General features: G+C 52.3%; 2 protein-coding genes across 3 annotated transcripts; one reads left to right on the plus strand and one right to left on the minus strand.

Annotated features, from left to right (window-relative positions):
• Window positions 1–780: 780 nt before the first annotated feature.
• On the plus strand, window positions 781–4,352 carry AAFC00_004296 (uncharacterized protein; the record flags this gene model as incomplete). The annotated part of the gene is made up of 3 exons (XM_069343914.1): window positions 781–826; window positions 956–3,260; window positions 3,452–4,352. 3 exons carry the CDS (start codon window positions 781–783, stop codon window positions 4,350–4,352), a joined length of 3,252 nt encoding a protein of 1,083 aa, XP_069202468.1.
• A 4,479-nt stretch (window positions 4,353–8,831) lies between these two features.
• Window positions 8,832–16,868, minus strand: AAFC00_004297 (uncharacterized protein; the record flags this gene model as incomplete). Of its 2 annotated transcripts, XM_069343915.1 has the most annotated exons (2): window positions 8,832–9,458; window positions 9,510–16,868. In XM_069343915.1, the coding sequence occupies 2 exons, from the start codon at window positions 16,866–16,868 to the stop codon at window positions 8,832–8,834; spliced, it is 7,986 nt and encodes a 2,661-aa protein (XP_069202469.1). The 2 variants fall into 2 exon arrangements, with proteins under 2 accessions (XP_069202469.1, XP_069202470.1); XM_069348154.1 differs by having other exon boundaries at window positions 8,832–16,868.
• Window positions 16,869–17,045: the final 177 nt, after the last annotated feature.

Genomic DNA, 17,045 nt, shown 5'->3' on the forward strand with positions numbered 1-17,045 from the left:
GAGCCATATTGGCCAGAAGTACGAATGGTTGTTCGAATCAACGTCGGAACCGCCATTCCCACTCTGGCTGCCTTGACAGTCGTTATCCGAGACACATGTCATGCAACAAAGGCAGATTTCGTCCCATGATGGTAGGCGCGTGAGATGGAAAGCATCATATGTGGCGTAAAGTACATCCCCCGAACGTCTTGCGCGCAAGCGAAGCGTGTTTGCACCCACGCATTGATAGAGACGAGATCACATTGAGTGAGAGCGGGGAGCAGAGGAAATGCGATGCATAAGGCTTGAACATGAATCGATTGAGGCAGGAGAGCAATCCATAGAACACTTGCCAAGCATGCAGCTGCTAGAGGGGTTGAGAGGAAGAAAGCTACACAGCTATAGATACACACAGTGGTTGTTGCATACCTATAAGTCGATATTAGATTTTCCAAGCAGCGGTAGCAACAAATACGAACGAATTAGCAGCATCACGAGAAATGTTGTTTTGTCTTCTAGGTAAGGTCCGAAACAAGGTAGAGATGAGCATGAAGATTCGAGAACAGGACAGGAAAAGCGCCAAGCCTTCACCGCCTGGCATTCCTGGAGGGGAAAGAACAGCGAGGGGGTCTTTACTCAAAGTAAAAAGTTCGGCGTCAATAATAAATTTCTTTGCGTACAACAACACAAGGCGTCAATCTGCCTTTTTGCCCCTACAAGCTATCTACATACCATTTTCCTTTTTTGGTGTTTTTTCCTCTTGTTTCTGATTTTTGATACCCGTCCATCTGCCTATACTAGATGGATCAACAACAGTTTGTCGGACTCCTCGAGAGTCTGATGCAGCGTAAGTTTTGTTTTTATTAGGAAGGCACGACGCTGCTGCAGAGGGAAAGAGACAAAAGCCATGAGAAGAAAGAGCAAGAACATAGCGCAAGAGTCCGAGTTGCTAATTCTTTCTTCTTCTTCGCCTCAGCCGACACGGAAAAAGTCAAGGCCGCAACCTCGACACTCAACAAGTCGTACTACAACCAGCCCGCCTCGCTGCCCATTCTCCTCCACATCCTCATCTCTCACCCTTCGCCACAGCTCCGCCAACTCGCGGCCATCGAGTCAAGGAAGCTTTCGACCAAGCACTGGGCAAAGCTCTCGGAGCCCGAGAAGCAACAGATCCGCCAGCAATTGCTCGAGTCAACATTGAACGAGCAAGAGTCTCTGCCTCGACACTCCAAGGCGCGCGTGATTGCAGCAATCGCCAAGGTCGATCTCGAGGATGGACAGTGGGCAGACCTGCCTGGTTTCCTGCAGCAGGCAGCCACCAGCCAGACTCCCAGCCATCGTGAAGTCGGTGTCTACATCATCTACACTCTGCTCGAGACGATGCCCGACATGTTCCAAGAAAACATGTCTGCCATGCTCAAGCTGTTTGGCCAGACCATCCAGGACCCCGACAACGTCGAGGTCCGCATCAACACCATGCTCGCCCTCTCCGAGCTTGCCATGGTGCTGGACACAGACGAGGACCAGAAGTCCCTCAAGGCCTTCCAGGACACCATCCCTCACATGGTTCACATCCTTCAGCAGACCATCGAGGCCGGCGACGAAGAGCACTCGATGCAGGCCTTTGAGGTCTTCAACAAGCTTCTCAGCTACGAGTCCGCCTTCCTCAATGCCCACTTCGGCCAGCTCATGCAGTTCATGATGGACATGGCCGCCAACCCCCAGATCGACGAGGACTCTCGTTCCCAGGCTCTGTCCTTCCTGATGCAGGCTGTCAGATACCGCAAGCTCAAGGTCCAGGCTCTCCGCATCGGTGAGCAGCTCACCAAGAAGGCCCTCCACATCGTCACCGAGCTCGGTGATCTGTCCGCCGACGACGAGGACGTCACCCCTGCCCGCTCTGCTCTCGGCCTTCTCGACATCATGTCCGAGTGCCTCCCTCCCAGCCAGGTCGCCGTTCCTCTCCTCCAGTCTCTCGGCCCTTATATCCAGAACGAGAACCCCGACTACCGCCGTGCTGCCATTCTTGCTCTCGGCATGTGCGTTGAGGGTGCTCCTGACTTCATCAGCACCCAGCTCGTTGAGATCCTTCCTATGGTTCTCCACCTTCTGGAGGACCCGGACGTCCGCGTTCGTTCTGCAGCGCTCAACGGAGTCGCAAGACTCGCCGATGATTTGGCCGAGGAGATGGGCAAGGAGCACGCTCGCTTGATCCCTGCTCTCGTCAAGAACTTCGATCTCGCCTACCAGAACCTCGAGGCTGGTGGCGAGCACGTCAGCATCCTGAAGCAGAGCTGCATGGCCCTCGACTCTCTGATTGAGGGTCTCGAGAAGGAGGATGCCGCCAAGTATGTCGGCGAGCTCGTTCCCCGAATCAGCCCTCTCTTCAACCACTCGGACATCAAGGTCCAGATCCCCGCCATTGGTGCTGTTGGTTCCATCGCTTCCGCCTCCGAGGAGGCCTTCCTGCCTTACTTCGAGCCTACCATGCAGGTTCTCGGCCAGTACGTTGGCAAGAAGGAGAACGAGGACGAGCTCGAGCTTCGTGGCATGGTCTGCGATTCTCTTGGCAAGGTCGCCTCTGCTGTCGGCGCTGAGGCATTCCAGCCGTACGTTCAGCCTCTTATGCAAGCTTCCGAGGAGGCTCTGCATCTCGACCACCCCAGACTCCGCGAGACCAGCTATATCTTGTGGAGCACCATGGCCAAGGTGTACGAGGAGAACTTTTCTCCCTACCTCGAGGGTGTTGTCAAGGGTCTTATCGACTGCCTGCAGCAGGACGAGACCGAGTCCGAGGTCACTCTCGGCGAGGAGGCCAAGGACCTTATGGGACAGGAGGTCATCATTGCTGGCAAGAAGATCAAGGTCGCCGATGTCAGCGCCGATGACGACGACGACGAACACTTCGACATGGAGGATGATGACGATGACGACTGGGATGATCTCGGTGCCGTGACCGCCATCGCTATGGAGAAGGAGATTGCCGTCGAGGTCATTGGTGACATTCTTACCCACACCCGCGGCACCTTCCTGCCTTACTTCCAGCAGGCTGTCGAGGTTGTGCTGCCTCTTGTCGAGCACACCTTCGAGGGCATCCGCAAGTCTGCCATTGGCACTATGTGGCGAGGTTACGCCTGCCTCTGGGGTCTGGCCGAGGGCAGCGGTATGGCCAAGTGGCAGCCCGGCCTTCCTCTCAAGGTTCCTGCTACCGAGGACCTGATGAAGCTCGCCACTCTTATCATGACCGCCACTGTCACCCTTTGGCGGGACGAAGTCGACCGGTACGTTTCTCTTTTTTTCTTTTTTCCTTTCTATGCCCTTTCCGTGATGAACCAACCATTTCGTTATTACCCAGCTCACTTCGACGCAAAATATACGATTGAGAAGAACGCGAATCTACTTCTGACTAGCACCTGATACTTTTTGATTTGTCTTTGATGATCTCGAGAATTGTTGACTGACGTTCAAACAGCGGCACCGTCACCGACATCAACCGCAACATGGCCGCCACACTGAAGCTCTGCGGTCCTTCTATCCTCACTGTCCACCTCGGCGAGAACACTGCACCCCCTGTCCAGCAAATCACCGAGGTTATCCTCGAGATCCTCCAGAAGAAGCACGTCTGCCAGCAAGACCTTGATGGCGAAGACGAGGGCGACGAGGACATGGAGTCATCCGAGTACGACTGGCTCGTCATTGAGACCGCCATGGAGGTCATTACCTGCCTTGCTGCGGCTCTTGGCGAGTCATTTGGTGAGCTCTACAAGATCTTCGAGAAACCTTGTCTCAAGTATGCTTCCGGTCAAGAGAAGTACGAGCGCAGCGCTGCCGTCGGCACCATTGCCGAGTGCATCGGAAACATGGGCTCCGCCGTCACTCCCTTCACTTCTGGCTTGATCAAGGTCCTCCTCAAGCGTCTTGGTGATGAGGATGCCGAGGTCCGCAGCAACGCTGCTTATGGTACCGGACTGCTCTGCGAGAAGAGCACCGACGAGAAGGAGATACTCGGCAACTATGCTACTATCCTCACCAAGCTCGAGCCTCTGCTTCACCAGAAGCAAGAAGCTAGACTGTTGGACAACTCTGCTGGCTGCGTTGCCCGCATGATCAAGGCTCACCCCAACAACGTTCCTGTCGAGCAGGTGCTGCCCGTTCTCGTTCAGCTGTTGCCTCTGCGCGAGGACTACGAGGAGAACGAGGCCGTCTTTGAGATGATCGTTGCTCTTTACCAGGCACAGCACTCTGTGATGCAGTCGCTTACTCCTCAGATCATTCCTGTTTTGCAACAGGTTCTCAGCCCACCCGAGGATCAGCTCAGCGACGAGACCCGAGCCAAGGTCCAGCAGCTTGTCCAATATCTCCAGTCTCAGTAGATTGGAGGCTTTTAGGGAGATGAGAGACACGATGTTTACGACACGAAGTGGTAGGGAACAAGGATGTCCAGTGAAGACTGACGCGGACGGACTTTGGAAGGAGAGCTGAAGATGAAATATACTGAAGACAAAAACAACAAGATAGAAAAAACAGTATACCCCCCCGTTTTGTAACCCCCTCAAATATTTTTTGTATATAGACGAATGAAGGCATTTTTCTTGCTCTTTTTTTTGGTTTCTGTATGTCCTCACTGTTCTGCATGCTGTTCCGGGTGATTACGAAGAAAGCCAAGTCACGTCTCGCGAGTAAGGTGTTGTCCGAGGGAAGATCAGTCGGAGATCAAGAAGGTAGGTTGTAAAGTAAAACAGAAAGTTTCATTATTGAATCGCTCGCTAATCATTATAGGTAGTCTTTCGACCTCAGAGCAGCAGGTGCAAAGGTAAAGCAAGCAAGGTAAGAAAAGCCATAGGTGCTATCCCCTCCTTTCATCTCCTTCCCCCCACTCCTAGCTCTCTCCCTCCCCCTCATATCCCATCCTTCCCTCTCCCCAGTCCCTCACTGTTCCTATCAAAGAAAAAGGAAATGAGGGTGATATCACATGACAGAACAAGGAATACAGCACACCTCGCAATCACAGCCAGGACCACAGGGGATATCGATGCATGGTTTCGTGCCTGTTGAGAGCTTTACTGGTTTCGCGCCCAACACCAATGGCGCTGTTGCAGAGATCGAGGACGACGACGAAGATGATGTGCGGGCTTCTGTGCGCGAAGCATAAGCGGATATGCGTCGGGAGGTGCACATTTCCGTCAGGTGTGTTTATTGCCTTGATTGGTTGCTTGGGAGGTAGTGAGTTGATATGTGGACAACAAGCTGGTTGGGATGGGGTTAGTCGTTTGGATTCGATAGTCTCTTGTCCGATGATGCGTGCGTATCTTGCGCTACTTACGTTCAGCAGTCTGAGACTTGAATGCTTCTTACTGGCTGTTCGGATAAGGATGTTGAGAGTGGTCGGAGTTGATGGTATTAGGGCTTGGACCCTTGTGTATCAAGTTTCGAGATTGCACAGTGAGTCGAGGTATAGGAGGTATGATAGATGTCTGGATGATATCGAGATGTTTACACTGACAAGGAAAAGGAAGGCACTCGAATTCGAATACCGCTTATATATGTCACACACACACCTCCTCCTCCTGCGCATACATATACAAAGCATCCAATCGGGAGATCGTCTGTCAGTTCAATCTACAGTACTCGATTCGTCGCTTGTGCCACACGTAGACATCACACACAGCCATCCAGCCAATGATGACAGTGATGATGTGTACGTCTACCTGCATCTCTGCGTGCACAGCCTGCGTGTCTGTCGTCCCCTTGCCTCGTGTGGATGTGAAACACGCCCCCGCGTGGATCATGTTGCAGTATCACCTTATGCACAGGGAAAGTGAGGCGGTGTTGAACATAAAACACCATGTAGAGCCTCCGACTTACGACAGATGTGTTTCTATCCAGGGTCTAGGGTATGCTGTACTCGGACGTAATTTGTGGCTGTGTTTTGTTTACTTCGAGTACCTGTACTGTACGCACAAGCAAAAGAAGCAGACTTAAGTACAAGTCTTTTGTTATCGGCGGTGGTTCAAGCTGTAGTCAGTACACGTAATTATTGTATCGTGGCTGAGTGCTGGCGAGCATAGTTAGGTGGTTTAACTACTACGTGTGATTTGTTGTTTAGAAACAGAACTGGAAGTGGATCTCACTTCGCTATAGGCTATAAGATGTGATGCATTACATAGTGCTTTTGGCAGAGTATATCGTGCTCTCTGGTTGATGTTCTACCAGGTTACAAGGACCATACTATGCTCCGCACCACTGTTCATCTGGCCCCATGGCCGTCCGTGGACAACCTTCTTGGAGACGGAGTCGTAATCCTGTGGCGGTGCACATACCCCGGTCTTAGGTACACAATAAAATGAGCAATGACGTACATACATGAAGGTGCTACAAGTATATGAAGCATCGAATGTCTGTGAGCTATTTCCTTCGCCAGTTCCATGGTCTATGCGTACACTGGAATCATTTTAGCCGCGGAGATCTTCTGGTTAAGATAATTAGGTCAAGGTAAAAGTAACAGATGAGAGTAAAGCGGGAGTAAAAGAAGTTTTTGGGTTCCGCGGATAGGGTATAGTAGATGACGCTGCTACGCGGAGTAAGGTAAGATGGTGATTCTTCTCGCCGTTGTAACTCACAATTGAGACTGTGCCTTGGACATGTAGCTTTTACCTTTGCTCGTAGCAGCTTTGGAGATGGCAAGAATCCATAGACAAAAGCGAGATAGTATTGTACAGACAACATTGCATACAGTGTGTAGTCCCTCGACCCGAGTACTGAATGCCCTGGCCAAGGACCTCGATATAGCAAAACGGTGGCGCGCGCCTCTCCACGCACGCCGACGTCATCTCACTATATAGGTAAACACTGCACTTGTTGTTATTATAGTAACATAGCGGCTGTGATTCCATAACCAAGACTTTTCCAACCCTCTACCAAGCCACAACCGCAAGCCTGTTTTCTTTCCTTGTTGGCGTCCATCCTGACAAGCCTACCTTACCTCACGCGCATAAGATCTGGCCCGACTCCTCTTTGAAATCTTTCTCCTCTCTTTTTGTACCTCTGCCGCACCTACTGTACAGTACTGTCTACCACGAAATCCTAGTAACAACAACAAAAATGCCAAACACAATCTCTCTCTCCTCGGGCACAAGTGCCATCACCTCGTCGTCCTCGGCCTCGTCGTCTTCGTCGTCTGCGACGTCATCCGGATCGGTGGCAAAGGGCGTCAAGCGATCGGTGCCAGGCGTCAAGATGCCTTGTTGGTGCGGAGACGACTGCAGTTGCTGTATTATTCCTTGCTCGGTCATGTAGAGTGCGATCCGCGACAAGGCGTTGTTTTGTTGCAGAGCTGCTGGAAGGAGCAGCAAAAAGAAGAGGAAAAGAAGAAGAAGCAGAGTAAATACTTTTGCTTCTGTGGTTGAGAGGAGGCGACGACGCATGCGACTCGCTGGCCAGCGACGACGATCGAGTGGTGGCGGGAACGCACATGTCAAGCTTTCGAAAGCTCAGAGTTCTTTTGGAACGACGGGAGCGGGAAAGACATTGGAAATCCCGCCATCGAATATCATGAATCCTGCGACATCGACATCGACATCGACATCGACGACAACAACGACGACGACGACTGTATCAAACAAAGAGGGCAAATGCTCCGAACGCGACCAACGACCATATTCCACTCCCCGATTCCCATCATCTATATCATCACTATCACCTACTATTCAAGACCCCCCAACAACCCTTTCCTCTCTGTTCCCCTCCACCATCTTTCAGATTAGAGATCCAACCACCACCATCACCGCCCTCAACCCCATTAATTCATCATCACCCACTATCATCAGCGTCAGCACCAGCAACGAAACAAACGATACCCGCAACTCCCAGACCCAGACCAAGACACAGCGACAACAACAAGGAAAGGCTCAAGCGCGCACTAGGCAACTCATGGTTCGGGCGCCGCGAGAGCTGGGCCGGGACATTTTATCTGCATTAAAACGTGTGTTGATGGCAATGAGTGGGTATTATGCACTTTTTTTGTTCCTTGCGATGATGGCGTTTGACGAGATGCGCGGATGAGTGAAATGTCGATATAGGTCGACATGCATGGGCGTGGATGATTATGCGTATCTTTGATTGTCTCAGTCCGTCTGTCTTTACTTGAACCGCGGGCGTCGATCTGTGCTAGCAACCAGCCGGGCCGCCTACTACCAAGTCTCGATCTGTCTTGAGGACTAGCTAGACAGGCAATCGCACAAGCGAGTAAAGGCTGGGAACGAGCCAGCCAGCCAGTCCTTGTCCATCTTGGAGACTAAACCTGGTGCGCAAACTAGACAAGACGAGATAGGGTAGATGATACAGGCAAAACAGGCACGCAGAAAAGGAAGCGGGAAAGTCACGATATCCCTACTCGCCGATAACTTTCTTTATATACCCATATGACTCCGATACGATACATGCTCAATATTCTCAATCTCCATGCCATCTAAGGTACCTATCCATATCTCTTCACTATCTTGATCGACCCTCTCCATCCGCCTGTACCTTTCTGTTCACAAGTCGATATGAGAAAAGGGAAACACAATGAGTAGTGAATTGCTTCTTTCGGTAGGTGGTATACAGGTCTGGGCTTATGTGTAAAAGTACAGTACGTATACAGAGAGATGAAAAGAAAAGAAAAGAAATAAGAAATAAGAAATAAAGAGAAGACGGGGGTATAGAGAAAATCATCATCCAAACAGCAACCGCTCTCTTTCCCTCACTTTGCGTCTCTCAGCATGACGAAAGAGCAACGCAGGCAGGTCTTTTCTTCCTAAAGTACGAGATTCCGTGAGATCAGCCAGAATACTAAAAGAACAGAGACAAAGCGCTCAGCCCCGTATCTCCCCCTCCTCACTGCCATACTCAGACGGCTCATCTTCCGCGTCTTCTCGGCGCCCTCTCAACTCTGCTGGACTGTCATCTACGTCATTGCCAGGGGAAGAGGAGATGCCCTGCCACGCGCGCCGACTGGGCGTGTCGAACACCATGGGCGTGAATTGTTTCCTTATTGGCGAACTGATGTCATCGTTCTCCCTTCCTTTGTCTTCTTGTTGTCTGTTTGTCGTCGTCGGCGGTGCTTGAGGAGGAGAAAAAGCGGTGTCATCGCGAGTCGCCAAGGACGGACCGAAAAACAAACCCGCGTTCGACGCGCCGTGCGATTCATAGAACGGCGAAAGCGGCGTCCCAGAGTTGTGAGAGTACTCTTTGTCTCTCCTGTTGCTTGCTGCTGCGGCGTGGTAAGCTTTTGCGGCCGCTGTTGCCGCTGCTGATGCCGAAGAGGGCGAGAACGGCAGAGAGGAAGACGATGAGGAGACGGGCCGGTAATAGGCTGTTTTGCGGGGACTGTTGGTCGCCGATGTCGACGATGCTGCGGCTGATACCCATCGCGAGGATTCGTGGAGGAATTCTTCGTTTAGGTCTTCGAGTTGTTTCGCTTGGATTCGGAGAGAGGCGAGCTGTGGTTGATTAGTGATGAGAAAGACGATAATCATGAGAAAAAAACTTGCCGTTCCTTCCAGGGTCGTCTTTGGGGACTTGCGTTGCCTCTTCTTGCTAAGACTGCTGGTGCTGCTCTTGTTGCCGTTCTTGTTCATGACATTCGACGACGAAGAAGGCAAGATCGATGGAGCTGATGCCGAGACTCCTCTGATCTCTCCCTCTTCAGACCCTTCAGTCAAGGCATCATTGCTGTCTGCAGCCACGCTGACATCGACATCTTCTTCATACATATCGTCATCACTATCAGCGCCAGCATTCACGTTCAAGGAAAACGCCGCGAATGGGTCCAGAATCTCCAAGTCTCCATCTTCGTCACCGATCATCACTCCTGACCCTGCACCAGCACCAATCAGCTTTCTCCTCAGCGCACCAAGACTTTCCCTTTCGGTCTCCAATTCACGTCTTGCAACCTCGAGCGCAAGCTCAAGATCCGAAGACTTGGACTTCAGATCCTCCATTTCTCGGATGAACGTTTCGCGATCCGTGCGGTCTTCTTCCGAATGGTGGATCGCTTGTCGCGCTTCGTCCAATTGACATCGAAGATCAGACATTTCCGTCGTCAAGTTTGCGAGTCGTTCGTCTCGGTCGTGGGTGACTGGGGAGACATAAGAGTCAGTCGACACAGCTGCATTGTCGACCTGCGCTTGTAGTGCTGAAATCGTCTTTTCACGGTCTTGAAGTAGTTCAGAGTGTGCCCGCTGGACCTCACTGAGCTTTTCGTCGCGTTCGTGCAATGCAGACGAGAATCTGGTCTCTGACGCCTCGAGAGCATTGGCCAATTGATCTTGCAGAGACGAAACGGTCTGTTCTCTGTCTTGCAACAATTCGGAGTGGTCTTTTTCGGTGGCTGCAAGAGTCGCGTTGAACTCGTCACGCAGACGAGCGACACGATCGTCAGCTTCTTCCGTTGACTCTACCTCTTTGTCAGTTGAAGAGTCAACATCAATGTCACGAGTCTCCACTGCTCGACTCGATGCAGCTGCAAGAGCCTTGTCGTGCTCCGCAGTCAATTCAGCAATAGCACGGTTATGCAAAGCCTGTAACTCTGCTGTCTTGAGTTGCGCAGCATCCAATTCCTCTTTCAGTGAAAATAGCTTTGATTCATAGTCTGCGTGAAGGGCGTTGACCTCATCAACGTGGGCATCCTGGACCGAAGCAACATGTGCTTTGAGTGCTTTCAATTCTTTCTGCCAGTCGTCGGATTCATCGTCGCTGTTTCCTGACAAGGATGCCTCACGAGCTTTGGTCGCTTCAGCCGTCAGCTCATGCACCTTGGTCTGGAGTGTCTCGACCTCTCTCTTGTGTGTGCCTTGTAGGTCGATCAACTCGCTCGAGCGACTTTCACCAGTCGACGCATTCGCAGTGGTCAACTCGTCCATCTTGGCCCTCAAGCCTTCCAGCTCTTTCTCGTGTGCGTCCTTCAACTCCATTACCTCGTCTGAAGGGCCATCGCGAGCCATGGCGATCTCGACTGTCATCTTGTTCACCTTGGCTTGCAACGCCTCGATCTCCTTTTCGTGCTCATCTTGCAGATCCAACAATTCATCCGCGTGCTTGTCCCGTATAGCAATGACACAATACTCTGCTTCGTCCTTTTGTCGTTCGAGCGTCGCGGTCTTCTCTTCTAAGTTCTGCAGAGGTGCAGAGTAGTTCTCCTTGAGCTCTTTCTTCTCCTTTGCGTGCGTCTCAAGCAGTGTGTCGTGGCGTTGGGTAAACTCTTTTTCGACATTCGCCAGGTGAGTCTTGAGTTTCCCAAATTCCTTATTCAAAGCATCATAGTCTGCTTGTATGGAAGCAGAGGCATCAGAAGTAGCCTGCAACTCGGAGATTCTGCGTTCGAGTTCTTCGATAAGGTCGGCTTGCTCGGCTCTCTTGTGCGAAGTCTCGCCCAAGACATGCTCAAGATCATCCTTTGCGGTGACCAGGAAATCATGTTTCTCTTGCAAATCTCTCTTAGCTGTCTCCAGTGACGACAGACGTTGATTGAGTTCCTCAATTTGATCGGCTTGTCTTGCACCCTTCTCAGAGGCTTCTCCGAGGACATGCTCGAGATCTTCCTTTGCTTTGGCCAAGAATTCGTTCTTCTCTTGTATCTCCCTGGCAGATGCTTCGGACGAGGCTAGCTTGGTCGTGAGATCTTCGATCTGATCAGCTTGTTGCGCGCCTTTCTGCGATGCTTCCCCAAAGACATTCTCGAGGTCGTCCTTGGCTTTGGCCAAGAAGTCGTGTTTCTCTTGTAAGTCGCGCGCCGACGCCTCGTATGCGGCCAGTTTACTGGTGAGCTCCTCGATATCCTCTGCTTGCTTGGCCCCCTTCTCGTGGGCTTCCCCGATCGCACGTTCGAGGTCGTCCTTCGCTTTGAAAAGAAAATCGTGTCTTTCTTTCAGATCACCCGCTGAAGCGCCATAGGTGGCAAGCTGGCTTGATAACTCGGCGATCAACCTGCCCTTCTCCGAAGCATCCTGAGAAGCCTCGTAGCCCTTTTCGGCAGCTTCCTTAAGTACATGCTCGAGGTCGGTCTTTGTGGCGACCAAGTCGTCGTACTTTTCGCGCAGGTCCTCGATCTGGCGCCCTTTTTCTTGTGCGACCTTTTCGGCAATCTCGCTCCTCTGCACCGCTTCGCGCAGTAGTTGCTCGAGATCACCCTTGGCTGAAGCAAGACTGTCGTGTCTTTCTTGCAGTTCTTTGAGCGGGGCAGAGCCATCTCCGTTATCGAATTTGGCTGCGAGTTCGCCGATCTCCTTCTCATGAGCTTCACGCAATATGCTGAGCTCACTGGCGTGGGCGTGACGTGCTTCCGAAATTTGCATCTCGAGGTTCTGTTTTTCTGTTTCGAGGTCAGACACAGTCGCTTCATTGGCGACCTTCTGATCAGCAAGATCTTTCTGTAACTTCTCAAATCTGACGCGCAATTCTTCTGCTGCAGTATGAGCAGCCTCGAGCTTCTTCTCGAGCTCGGCGTTGGACTCCTTCAACATCGCAATCTCGGCTTCTTTCACCGCCGAATATTTTGCCTGCTCAGCATGACCTCGTTCAAAGCTTGCAATAGCCTCCTGAAGTTCATCCATGCCAGCCAATGCGTCCCTTGCTTCAGTACTAGCACGATCAGCTCTAGTCCTAGCACTGTCCAGCTGCCCTTCTAATTCCGAAGTCATTTGTTGCAAGGCGACAATGTCAGCATCTCGCGTGGCGGTGTCCTGATCTTGACGCTCCCGATGTTCTTCGAGCACGGTCTGTAGATTCTGGATTTGGATCTGTGCTTCCTTTGCCTTTGTGTCGGCCTCGCTCTCGGCAGATCTTGCAGACTCCAGAATCTTCTCAAGTTCCACAACTTTGTCGTGGATTTCGGTCACCTCGAGATCCTTGGTCGACGACTCTTGAGAGTGGCCTTCCTTGATTGCCGCAATCTCTTCTTCCAATTCCTGTTTGAGCTTGGAAATCTTGGCCTGAGAGGCTTCTTCTGCTCTGAGAGTAGCATCGTCCGCAGCAGACTTTGCGGCATTCAGTTCTCTTCCTACTTCGTCGATTGCCTGCTTCAGGCGAGCGACTTCTGCTTCAGCGCCTTCTCGCGCTTTTGTCTCGGCCTCATCAGCAACGGACTTGGCGACTTCGAGACTGCCGTTCAGTTCTTCAATCTGCCATTCCAGGTCTTTGATCTTAGCATCTTTCATTTCCGTTTCTGCGGCACGCGCGTCGTCAAGGCCTGCAGTAAGTTCCTCGACTTGAGCTTTCAGGCCGCCAATCTCGGCATCTTTTCCAGTCAAATTCTGAGATTTATCCTCAATCTCCTTGTTAAGCTGAGCCACCTTTTCTTCATGCAGAGTGTTCGTCTCGTCAAACTTCTGCTGTAGTGCATCAAGTTTTCCTTGTAGTTCATCGACAAGCTTCTGGACTTCTGCACTCTGGGAGGCTTTACCCTGCAGCTCCTCAATCTTGGTGCTGAGTTCCTTGGCTTCGTGGTCATGTTTCTGGGTCGCTTCTTTGGCTTCGTGCTTCAGCTTGCTGACTTCCTTCCTCAGAGTCTTGACAATTGACGTTGTGGTCGCCGCCTCTTCTTCGTTGGCTGCAGTGGCGTCGTCAAGTTCCTTACGGAGAGTATCGACCACCGACTGTAGGCTTTTGACTTCATCTCCCTGGCGCTCCCTGACCTCACCGGATTCCTGCTGGAGTCGTTCGAGTTCCGATTGCATCTTGACCAATGATTCTTGGGCACGAGCCAGCTCACCGTCTTTAGCTTTGCTAGCTTCGGTCTCATGATCCTGTATGGATGCAGACTCCTTCTTCATTGCTTCGATAGTCGAGGTGAGCTCCTCAATCTTGGCTTTTGTCGCGGACTGAGATTCGTTGAGGCGCTCTTGGAGTTCACGTGATTTCTCCTCTAATTCCTCCATGGACACCATTGCTTGTCGAGTCTCCTCTTCCTTTTCTTGCTTCAGCTGCGCATTGAGAGTTTCGAATTCCTTGGCGTCTTTCTGCAGCTTCTCCATGGCTGCATTGAGTTCCTTGACCTTGCTGGCATGTTCTGATTCGGTGTCGGTCCGGGCTTGCTGTAGCTTATGCATCTCGCCCTGTAGACTTTCAACTACCTGACTTCCATCGGTGCCTTCGCGCTGAAGAGCTTCCAGCTGAGTTTGCAGGTCCGCAATGACTGAATCATGAGTTTTCTTTTCGTCGTCCCGCTCCGATGCACTCTTCTCGCTGAGATTCTTCAAGGTTTCCAACTCTGCTTGCAGAGAACCCACGAGTCGCTCGGCTGTCTTTGCCTTTTCCGCCGCACGAGTAACTTCTTCGTTTTGTTCTCTCTGTGCTTTGTCCGCCTCCTCACGCATGCCCTGTAAGATGTCCTCGGAAGCCTTGAGAGCGGCATTCCTCTCGGCCATTTGAGCTTTCAGTTGTTCCTGGAGGGTGGCGAGTTCTTGCTGTAGTGTTTCTGCCGTCCCTTGAGCTTCAGAGGCGGCGTGCTTCAATGCCTCACTCTCTTTCTCATTACTGTTTCTCAGCTCAGCCAATTCGTCCTCGAGTTTCTTTCTCAAACCTTTGCCCTCCGTGACGTCTGTAGCATGCTGCTTGCGCAAAGCATCCATCTCCTTCTGCATCCGTTTAGTGGCAGCTTCGGCGTCAGCGGCTGCCTTCCTGAGAGTGTTGCTCTCTCCTCGGATTTTGGCATTGTCGGCATCAAGTTGTTTCTGACACCTGTCAATCTCAATCTCGAGATCCCTGATGATTTGAGCAAGCTGTTCGCGATCCTGCTCCTTCATCTCGATTTGCCGCTGGAGGTCTTTCTCATTGTCCGTGGCTGCGACTTTGCTTTGGTCCAGTGCGGCCTGGACGTCTGCGATTCTGGATTCGACACCCGAGAGCTTCGAGTTCTTCTGTTTCTCTAACTCTGAATTGAGAGATGATATTTCCTCGGAATGGCTGGTTTTCAGTTGGTCTATCTGTGCTTTTGCGGACTCGGCAGACTTGCGCTGTGTCTCGAGATCCTTTCTGAGGGCGGCGATCTCTTTGGCGTGGTCTGCTTTCGCTTGCTTCTCACTCTGCATGCGTTGCGTGTCAGCGTTCTTACGCTCTGTTTCGAGTTCCTTGTGGAGTGCTGCCACTTCTCGGGCACGGTCGGCTTGAGTAGATGCTAGCTCCTGCTTCAGATCGGCTATCTCTTTGGTATGACTGCTGGCTAGATCCTCTTTCAGAGCAGTAATTGCTTTGGCGTGACTTTCTTCTAGTTGTTTCTTGTCGGATTCGCCCTTGTTCAAAGAGTCTGCGAGTTGTTTTTGTAGGTCGTTGATCTTGTCCTGTACCCCTGCCATGGCTTTTGCATGTTCAGTTCTCGTCTTGTCGCCTGATGCCAGCTCTTGCTTTTTGGCGTCGTCGAGCTGTGAGTGAGAAGTCTTGAGTTGTGCGCGTACTTCGGTCAGCTCTCTAGCCTTGGAGGCCTCGAGAGAATTTGCTCTTCGCCTGGCTTTCTCGGCGTCGGCCTTGAGCTGCTTGACCTCGGTCTCATGCCCTGCCTTGACGACGGCGACCGTCTCAGCCTCGTCTCGCAGTTTAGCCAGTTCCTTTGCGTGCTCTTCCTCGACGCCTCGTCGCTGCTTTTCCACGTCGGCGCGTAGCGCACTCAGCTCTTTCGCGTGAACGACTTTGAGTCTCTCGACCTCCTCGATGGCCTCGGCTTTGAATCTGGCAAACTCGGCCGCTCTTTCTTCGAGTTTGCGAGGAGACTTGTGATGCGTGTCTGTCGGCGAGATGACTTCTTGATTCCGTTCCAGCCTCTCGATCTCGGCCCGCAGTTCGCGAATCTCGGTCTGCATGACCTCTCTCATGTTCGCCTCGCGCAGCAGGTCGCTCATTATGCGCATGTCCTTTTGTCGTTGCTCTTCTGTCGTGGAGGATGTTCCGTTGGATGGGGCGGTCAGGGGACGCCGGGTTTTCGATGGCACCATTTCGGAGCGAGAGCGCATGTGGCCTCGGCCATTGTTCGACGCAAAGTCGAGATCAGAGGATGCGGCAAACTGGCGGAGTTTGGGTGGTGAGCGCAGGGAGAAGGCTGAGTGGATGGGTTTGAGAGGAGATGTGGGTCTTGAAGTCGACGTTGGTGCTCTGGATGCCTCGCTCCTAGTAGGGCTGGATGGCGCAATGGACGAGAGCGTGTCCTCTCTACCATCCACACTGGCGCCATCCTCGTCTTTGTCTTTGTCTCTTGCACCTCTTAGTTCAAGCTTCTTGGGTGTGGTGGGAGTAGCAGCCAGCCGAGGCTTCAGCGGTGCAGAAGTGTTGATCCTAGGCGGCACCGCACCAGTGGCCGACCTCGTCTGCGCTACACCTGCAGTCCTCGCAGCTCCAACACCACCCAGACTCGACCTCGCAGACACCCCGGGCTTCTTGGTCGCAGCGGCTGTGCCAGGTCTTGAAGAAGCAGTGGCGGTAAACGCAGTGCCAGCCCTACTAGTGCGTCCAGCAACAACTGGTCCACTCGCTGCTCCCACGCCGGCAGCAGCCAGACTGCTCATACGCCTGCTGGTGCCATTGGGACCGAACAAGCCAGGTCGCTGTCTGGGAGCATCATCGTGGTCGCCAGCGGCACTCGAAGTCACGGAGCTCGCATCGCTGAGATTCCGTCTGGTCTGGCTCAGCGTCGACGGTCGCGCGGGCGGTTTGCCGATGGAGGGAGCGACTGCAGGACTGCGCGTCGATGCCGTCGGTCTTGCTGCTGTCGGTCCTGATCTCGAAGTCGTGGTCGATGGTGACGATGAAGCCGAAGCTGCGGACCGCGTTGCTGAAGCTGCCAGCCTGGGTGCGAGAGGCGCTGTTCGAGAAGTTGCTGCTGCAGAGGCCGGTGTGCGCCTCTCGTCTGGGACCCGAGAAGACATGTTTCGCTCTTCTTTACTGCAAAAGTGTGCCGAATATCACGTTATATTATACTTGGACAGGAAAACCCCCCATGAAGGCTCCCTCCAAAATTGTGCTGTTCGATTAGTAGTCAAGTCTTTGGCGTCTTGTTGCAACTCACCATTCCATGCGCATGATGTTGTTTTGGTACAGTAGAG

The sequence above is a fragment of the Neodothiora populina genome (genome assembly GCF_041146345.1).
Source record: "Neodothiora populina strain CPC 39397 chromosome Unknown canker_contig_17, whole genome shotgun sequence".
In the NCBI taxonomy this organism is placed as follows: Eukaryota; Fungi; Ascomycota; class Dothideomycetes; order Dothideales; family Dothioraceae; genus Neodothiora; species Neodothiora populina.